The sequence below is a fragment of the Trachymyrmex septentrionalis genome, unplaced genomic scaffold, assembly GCF_001594115.1.
Source record: "Trachymyrmex septentrionalis isolate Tsep2-gDNA-1 unplaced genomic scaffold, Tsep1.0 scaffold25, whole genome shotgun sequence".
NCBI classification, from domain to species: domain Eukaryota; kingdom Metazoa; phylum Arthropoda; class Insecta; order Hymenoptera; family Formicidae; genus Trachymyrmex; species Trachymyrmex septentrionalis.
The window spans coordinates 2,287,852-2,296,645 of NW_017305408.1; the positions used below are offsets into that span (position 1 = coordinate 2,287,852).

Consider the following 8,794-nt stretch of genomic DNA (forward strand, 5'->3'; position numbering starts at 1 on the left):
ACACGTAATTTGGAACATTTCATATGTACATTTTAATGAGATATGCTTAACATTAAATGAGACATCGTTAAACTAACAAAAAAATATCAAAACGCGATTTATATAAAAATATACAGTGATGTAACACAGCATTTCATACGTACTATTGTACGTTATACGCGAGGTTATATGTCTCAGACTTATTAATTTCCACTACACAAGTTATCTTACATCTATAATTGGAAAATTAGATTCTCCTTATAAGAATATAGCAATTGAATAAGAATTTAAATTTAAATCTTCTACAAAAACATTCTGCTATTAATATTGTAAAAAATATACATTGGCATAATGCTGTTGGAAGACAGTGGCAATGAATCATCAATATCATTGCCATGAGAATTATCTTTAAATTAGGCCGTTCAGAAGCAACATAGACTGAACGTTCCATATATCTGAGGATGTATGGAAGAAGTAATGTTACGTTTCTGCTAAGAGACATAACATAAAATCAAATAAGATTGAAGAGATAATGCTGATATTCTTATAAGAAAAAAATATACTTTCGCAATGGATATATGTATAGTAAAATAAGTATACATGTTCCTCATGGGAATTAGTTCAATGTTAGATTACATATAGGAAGCAGAATATAAATGAAAAATTTATCAAATATTGGCATACAAATGCTCTTCGTGGAAGAAACGTTGTGTTGGAACGGTATTATGCGAAGCCTGGTCCTAGAAAGAATGATGACTCTGTTACTTGCCAATTCAGAATTCATCAGTATATGTATTTAATTTTATTAAAAAATTTATCTAATATTCGTTATTTTTATCGCACAAAAATATTAATAAATTCGTGATGTTAAATATCTTAGAAAAATACTTCTATAAAGATAATTGTCGCTGTCTCTAACACAAACTATAATTCATTGAAATCCATCGATTTATATTTGTTTCACACATAACGAAAGTATTAAAAGTTGATTCATTTAACATTTAGGAAAAATATGTGTGACAACTCAATATTAATGCACGAAAATTTAAAAAGGAAGACGTACTTCCATAGGTACCTTGAGGACGGCGATACCAGGGACAGCAGCCACAGCAGAAGCAAGATATGCAGCCTATTACTGCGAAAATAATTCCAATCACTATAGCTGCTACAGGAAGAATGAGACTAACTCTATAAAACAATAATATATCCTTATTAAAGAAATATCTTTATCTTTTATTAGTAATTATTAAGTATTATCTTTTATTAAGTAAATTGCTATCCTAACTAATTCTATTATGTTATTTTACATTCACAAATTATGTAAAAGATTGCGCGTGTAGAATTAACATATTACATATTATTTACTTAAACTATATGTTACAAACGATTACGATGTTTTACCCAGTTGTCTTTGCAAATTCCAACAAAGTGCAGCAATAAGACTTTTTATTCTCCACATCGACGCAGCAATAACTGTTTTCCTCTGGATCAAGTAGTCTTGGGCATGTAGTAACCCAGTGGTCGAAAATGTTCCTTTCCAAAATTTCAAAGTTACAATCTAATCCTAAAAAGAGTAAACAAAAATATTTCGTTAACATACAAAACTTTTAAAATACTAACTGTTAAAAAAATTAAGAATTAAATTAATAACGAAATTAATAACGTTATTCTCCAAACAATTCTGAATTCAATACTATCTTAATTTTATCTTAATAATAATAAATAATTATTTCCTATTTACAAACTATAGGAATATTTAGCTGCAAGAACTGGTCAAAGAATTTCTGAACTTGCTAGCGTATCAGTTAAAGAACGTACGGTTGCAATTTATGGTTTACATTTGTACGTAAATATTAAATTAGGGAGAATAGAAATCTACAATGACACATGTATTTTTAGAAAAGGAACTTATCAAGTTTCGTCCGTCAATGACCTAAGAAGTTATTGCTTTGAATCCATTTTTACTGCCTCGTAAATTTCAAATCTTTTTCAATAATTTCTTCTATTTGTTCATTACATTATTCTAATAATAATACTTTTTTAATCATTTCTTTTCTTTGACAATAAGCTTTTTTATCTCATATCACATGGTACGAAGCAAAAAATGGTTAAAGTTAATAAAATAATCCAAATTAACCCTTATGTAGCCAACCAAAAAATCTTGTACCGGGGCCAACCGAGGTACCCGGGTACCTCTATACAAATTTATGGCTAAAAACGTGCTGTAGCCTTAATTATCTTTATCTATTTGATGGATATTGATTTATTTACAGTTGACGAATATATTCTAAGCTAAATATAATAGTATTATTGTATATAGTGACCTTTTGTTATCCTTAGTCAGATATAAAACGCTGGCAGCTATGCCGTTACCCTCTTTATTTCGAAGGCCAGGTGCATTGAACTAAAAAGGTAGGGAAGTAGAAGGATCTCTACATTCTTCTATACCTGAGTAATGTTCTAGAATATTTTTGAAACGAATGTATACCCAGTGTTCACAGATTTAGAACGAAACGTACGGAGGTGGGGGAAGCTCCAGCACTACTTTTTTTGAAACTCGAAATTTTTTGTGAAAATAAATAAAAAAAAAACTTTCTAATGCATAATTTTATAGGAAATCGGTCAAATAATGGGGATCCGAGACGATTTTAGCCAATATTTTTAAGAAAAAAAGTTATTCAACAAAATGTGCGACCATAGGTACCCGGGTACCTGGTTGGCCACATAAGGGTTAAAATATACAGTGTCCCAAAATAATCGCCAAATATTTCATGAGCAAGTAGAGAGGATTAAACTGAGTCGAAAAGTCCTTTAACATTTTGCAATTTTCGCAATAGTTAACAAGATATTAATTACAAAAAATTACCGAAAATTGGTCTTCAATAATTTTTTACTCAAGTACTATCAACTTTACAGAAACATTGCAAGAGACAAAAATTGTTTATTTTGTTCTTATAGAACTCTAAGAATTTTTTTAGAATTTTTTCAGAATTTTTTAATATCGTATTTTCTCATGTACAAATAAAAAAAATGCAATACTAAAAAGTTCATAAAAAATTCTGAAAAATTTTTTTTTCCGTACAAATATTTTTAATAAAAAAAAAACAGAGTTCGTGGTATCACATTATGATTATTGAATTCCGCGTATATTAAACATAATCGATCGCTGTGCGTGCACACATTTATACACACGCGAAAAATATGCGAGCGTAAAAAAGAATCGAAGAAATCTCTGCAAATCATAATCACACATTGATCTTAATCAATTACTGCTAATACTGCTAATACTGTCAATTATAAACTATAGTAACACTTATTACAAGAGAGGAATAGATCGATTGAATACAGTAATCTCGACGTTACCAACATACATAATATACACACAACGTTCTCGATAATAACATTGTGTTATCATAAACAAACAGATCATAAACAGTCAATTGTCAGACAATAGAGTTCACAAGAAACCGAAGTCGATAATTAGCAAAATTAAACTACAACAATTAAAAAGCGCGTCTTATTAACAGGAATCTGTGATAGAAAACATTTGCCGTCTATATAAATTTATCTTATCTCACTTCCTTGAAAGACCTCCGCCTAAAGAGTGATTATTTCTATTTATAATACATCATGGCATTCATAATATTACATGTATAAAGTAACACTTTTGAAGCATAAAGGAAAATTACATTGTCGCATTAAAAAGATATATATAAACGAAAATTAAAAATGAAATACGGTATATCGCGTTCATATAAATAAAAAATCAAAATTAATATAAGCTTGTTTTAAGAAACTTGGCAGAATGTGTTTTTGTGCTAATGAATAACTAACAAAAAATTTAAACTCGTGTTTTGTTTATCCACAGAGATCCTAACAAATTTAATTCCAAGCTAATAAGCCGTTTGAAAATTTTATCAATTTCTTCTTCGTCTTAATACATACAGCGATAGCTATAGCATTTTGCTAAGCGAGAGATCCGATTTCGCGAGATTCGCAGAAATGAATACGATATGCAACTTATTTCAAATTGATATGTATATATATTAATACTTTGTTTTATTAATATACTGAAATTAGCGAATAATATATTAAATGTATAAAAACGCAATTTGTCTAATTTAACAGATTATAAAATTGTAAAGAACAAAGTGCTATAAATTCAGTATGAAGTTTTCTCTCTCCAACGTCCGAGCATAGTGCCGGTATATAAAATGATTTCAGTCACATTTTAATTAATTTAATCGATAATTAATTTACCAAAAAATAATGTATCCGTATTATTTTATTATCATGGATAAAATTATATTATTTCTAATCAGTTTAATAGAGAAAAGATTAAGAATAATGAATTACGTGACCTTGAACACATTTTGCGAAGCATTCTGCCGACTAAGCAAGCAGTTTGATCGAAGTTGCCCTTGTGAGACTAGCGGTCAAGAAAAAAACGTCCAATTTTCGCTCGCGTGGTAAAAAAAAAAAAAAAAACAAACTTTTTAAGCTTCAGCTTCAACGAAAAACTTATCTATTACGGAAGAATTTTGAGTTCCATGAGCTCAAGAGACTATGTGAAGAAATCATGTTATCGTGTTTCTTAATACGTTTAAAAAACAAGATAAAAAAGTGAGTAACTATCGAGTGTTCAGGTACGCAATGAGATAAAAACATAACAATGCACAATCCAAAAGTGGATCTTCGATCATATGCAGAGTATCATTAATCATTCCCTCATAAATGTCCTATATATAAGACCTGCCTAAACGCTTGGATTGATGCATTAACGATCCTATATGTGTACATGTATGCATACACGTTCCCCTAATAAAATCGTATATGACTATTTTGCTGAACGACCTCATTTTCTTACCATGAACGTATCCCGTAAAAAGGCAAATCAGCAGCAATGCTTCCTTGAGATGTGACATTTTGATGCTGTTCTTCTAACTGAACTTCACTATTTGTAGACGCCGCTCGATGGTCGAGCAATATGCCTGGCTGTGACGACGATACACGTCTAGTGACGAATCTCAGGCAACTACCTGCTAACCGCGACAATCCGCAGTGGTCGCTGTATTCTGGTTCTATTGTATGGGCGTGAGTCATATCAACAACTATGAGAAGTGGCTTTATAGTCCAAGGGTCGGAGATTAAAAAGAGGGGTAAGAATGCGCCGCATTGGTTAGATTCTAATAAAAAAAAATAAAAAAAAAACGATCGAGAAAAGAATCTGATTGATAGATTCAAAAGTAACGTTAATCGTAAATAATATTCGATTGGTTGAGTGGCTGCTTTATTTTCCGAAAAAATGTTTAATTATACCTATATTATTCCTTTGAAATAATGTTTTTAGATACTTAAAAAGTTGCGTTACAGATTGTGAGTGAGAAATATAATTACGAAGATTAAATGAGAATAAAAAATATTGATTATATAGACGTAAGGGTTCTATAAATTAATTCTAGGGAAGTTTTGGATGAATATCAGAGTATATGTCGCCTAGTTATATCGCTAGTGTCGCAAAGGGCGGCAAAAAATGAAAACAGAATGAAATAGTTGTGAATGTGAAATAGGTGGAAGTATCGTTGGTGCTGTTTAAGAAATTAAATTTTAAATCAATAATAATAAAATCGTCATAACAATTTATTATAAAATACTTTCAATACATAAAAAATGTCCGTTGTATCACTTTTTGTTCATATTTTATATTTGGCTACAAAGCAATCACTGTTAAAAAATGTGTACACTCCTAAAATACCCCAAAACATGATACATAATAATTAATGTAATATAAGAAAAGTAATAAATATAAACCCATATACAAAAGCATAGAGAAATAATCTCAACGATAAATGTAAAAAATAATACAACTTGTGAAATATAATCAGCTAAAATGTAATTAATATAGTTTAACTGAACCATCAATGTCCCGAATCTTCATTAATGAGATCGCTGATGATGTGTCCCATGTCCACGTCATCCTTCAATACAAACGAATGTTGAAAACCACGCTGACATAATTGAGCATTCAGGCCAGGATGTTTTGATATTATATCTTTATAATATTTCACCGGAGCCCAACCGTCATTAGCACCGTAATACAACCAGAGTTTATCAGCATGTTTTGATATAGTTTCATGATCAGCTTCTTTGACACATTTAATCTCTTCCTTGGCAAGATTAATTATTCTACTCAAGGCTCTCGGATCCAGCATTTCTCGAACTGCCCTAATGGATCTATTTGGGATGCCAAAAAACAAACCGAAAATACGTATCATAAACGTTTGTAGAGTTACTGGAAACATCGATGTAAAGATCCAAGACAGGAAAATCAAAATTGGTGCCATACGTGATACCTGAGAAGATAAATATAATTACTTCTAGAAATATAATTACTAGAATAGGAAACAATTGTGTGTTGTGGGCAACAATTATAAGTAAACATCAATTAACAGTAACATATGTAACATCAAACTTCAGATTTGTTATAATTTCTCTCAACAATGCAACTAGTATATAATACATGCGTTATAATACACGTATTACATGTTTATTGTTGAGCGTGACTTAATTATAGTATCATGACATGATATTAAAGACGTCACAACATCAATGTACTGGAGTATTATTGTTAAATGATGTTCTCTCCCTCTCTCTCTCTCCTCTCTGAGTAATATTTCATAGATAAGTATAATGATAAACATGTAAAGACGTACAAAAATCTTAAAGAATATTCCATTAGGAGTGTCTGCCATGTACTCTATCGTAGGGAACAACAGATAGCACTTTCGTATTCTTTTATCAATGTCATTGTCCTTCAGCAAATTGAGTACACACCAGGCACCTATAGAATGTCCAATGAGATGTAAATGCGCATTCTCCGGAATGTATCTTTTTATGAATTCAGCCTGCAAGCATAAAATTATAGCTTTATTATAAGAGGTCAGGAGATCAATAGAAACTGCTTGAGGGCTAGAGTATCCACCTTGTGTTGAACTTGCGCTGTCAGACCATAGCACTCTGCCCACTTCTGATCGCTGGGCATAGCGATATCCAGGTTCTCTGGTGGTTGAACATGCCCAGCGTGTCCGATAACCCACACAGGTGTGTCCGGCGACGTTAATCTCGACTTGAGTGTTTTGATAAAGCACTCGTAAAATCGTGGAACACCTGGGTTCCCGGTAATGACGAGGACTATATTCTTACTGGAATGTGGTAGCGGATCTTCCTCTATCCAACGGCCTTCTGATATCACCTCGGTCTGAACCTGATTACAATTAATCATAGCTCGATGCATATTTTATCTCGAGTTGCACAACACACAGTATTCGTGTCCGTATAATTTAATGAATTTTACAATCGTTATTTTTTACGTATTGTCCGAGTATCGTTTATACAGTGCAAAAGACCGACTGAGCAAAGGTCGGTTTTATGATTATATGAATCACAATCTGCATATAACGGTACACAACTACATGTGGCGATACCAGAACTAAAGTGGAACGATGCGGTTATTCCCATGAGCCGAAATAGCTCAGTTGGGAGAGCGTTAGACTGAAGATCTAAATGTCCCCGGTTCAATCCCGGGTTTCGGCAAAAAATTTTTTTTTTCGTTTTCATTTTATGTAATTAATCAATTGATTATAATATAAAACTGATAATTTTTATTCTTCAATTTTCTTTTTTTTTTTTTTAATTAATAAAGCTTTAAAAATATGCTGTGTCTCTGTAATTGTTACAAGTGAATACGATCATGATTTTGTATGTTGCAATATATTTCGAGATCATGTATTTTATCAATAATTCACTATAATTTGTTGCTCGATGATTTGAGAGGTATATTTTTTTTATATTTTAACATTCTTTTTAAACAAGTTTTCTTACATCGATAATTGTTTTCCAGGAAATTTGCGAATGAAGCAACAGAGGACTCTGCCAGTAACGCTTTTAAAATTGCACTGTGTGCCAATTTTTAAATTTTTTCTTTGACAACTTACAGTTCATATTAAATTAGAATACGAAAAAATATTGATTGATATATTAATATCATCGATTTAATGAAACACACAGAAATATCTAAATTCAGAATATTTAAATTCAAATATCTTAATTCGTGAAGAATTATACACTTGCAGTCTGAAAAATATTAAAACACCAAGATATATGAATATAATCTTGAAACATATAAGGATTTCCAAAATTTATCAAATAGCATACATAAAAATGTTCAATGATCCAACTCGAAATTCTTGACAAATAAGTATCTCAACATTTCAAAACCTTACTAATTCCCTTAGATATTACGTATTGAAAATATCGAATATAGATCTGAAACGTTATCAGAAGATCGTGGCGTCGTAGAAGATATCTAAAAATGTAATCAAGAATGTCTCACGTTTGTCAGATACATTCGCACTATGAGCGTTACCGATTCGCTCTCCAGATTCGATGCTGGTGTCGTGATCGGCGTCACGGATCTTTCGCGTGATATCCGGTTCCACCGGAAAACGACGAGGAATAGAACAAGAGAATAGCCGGTGCCGTGACGCGGCTAGCCGCCACGACCGCGTCTCGATGCCGCTGCTTTCCATCGGAAAAGTATGGCGGCGGTAATTCGAACGCGCGTCATACAGTCCCGCGAGTGGAGGCGCACGCGTCATGGCGTTTGATCGCGCGCTCGCGGGGCGGGGCAATCGGTACGATTGTGTGTATGCGAGCGTGGATGCAAAAAGCGCACGGGTTAGCCTCGTTATCAGGGCGTGGAGCGCGAAACAGGGAGGGGGAGGGGGAGGGGGAAGCCGGCGGAGGGAGGGGGGAG

The 8,794-nt window shown here is 32.4% G+C and overlaps 2 protein-coding genes and 1 non-coding gene across 6 annotated transcripts in view; 1 reads left to right on the forward strand and 2 right to left on the reverse strand.

Annotated features, from left to right (window-relative positions):
• The window catches only part of LOC108748882 (protein shisa-5-like), a 7,026-nt gene extending 1,940 nt beyond the window's left edge, over positions 1–5,086 (reverse strand). Inside the window, exons 1-4 of one of the 4 annotated variants that reach the window (XM_018487283.1) lie at positions 4,847–5,086; positions 1,381–1,543; positions 1,055–1,114; positions 664–719 (exon numbers count right to left, since the gene is read on the reverse strand). In XM_018487283.1, coding sequence (XP_018342785.1) covers positions 664–719; positions 1,055–1,114; positions 1,381–1,543; positions 4,847–4,904 — 337 coding nt within the window. In that variant the 5' untranslated portion in view covers positions 4,905–5,086. Of the gene's footprint in view, positions 1–663; positions 720–1,042; positions 1,168–1,380; positions 1,544–4,846 lie in introns of all 4 variants that reach the window. The other 3 variants (XM_018487281.1, XM_018487284.1, XM_018487282.1) reach the window with 3 other exon arrangements.
• Positions 5,087–5,657: 571 nt separating this feature from the next.
• On the reverse strand, positions 5,658–7,407 carry LOC108748897 (lipid droplet-associated hydrolase). Its single transcript, XM_018487309.1, has 3 exons — positions 6,962–7,407; positions 6,693–6,884; positions 5,658–6,332 (listed from the first exon to the last, which is right to left on the reverse strand). Exons 1-3 carry the CDS (start codon positions 7,271–7,273, stop codon positions 5,898–5,900), a joined length of 939 nt encoding a protein of 312 aa, XP_018342811.1. The 5' UTR covers positions 7,274–7,407; the 3' UTR covers positions 5,658–5,897.
• A 92-nt stretch (positions 7,408–7,499) lies between these two features.
• On the forward strand, positions 7,500–7,572 carry Trnaf-gaa. The gene has a single exon. It is a non-coding gene; the product is annotated as a tRNA-Phe (tRNA).
• Positions 7,573–8,794: the final 1,222 nt, after the last annotated feature.

Bases quoted from the DNA above. Each gene is read 5' to 3' on its own strand.
- LOC108748897 (XM_018487309.1), bottom strand. From the start codon at position 7,273: ATGCATCGAGCTATGATTAATTGTAATCAGGTTCAGACCGAGGTGATA. The intron at 6,885-6,961 runs GTGGATACTCTA...TTATGCTTGCAG, and splicing joins CAGCGCAAGTTCAACACAAG to GCTGAATTCATAAAAAGATA. The intron at 6,333-6,692 runs GTACGTCTTTAC...TTATCTTCTCAG, and splicing joins GAATATTCTTTAAGATTTTT to GTATCACGTATGGCACCAAT.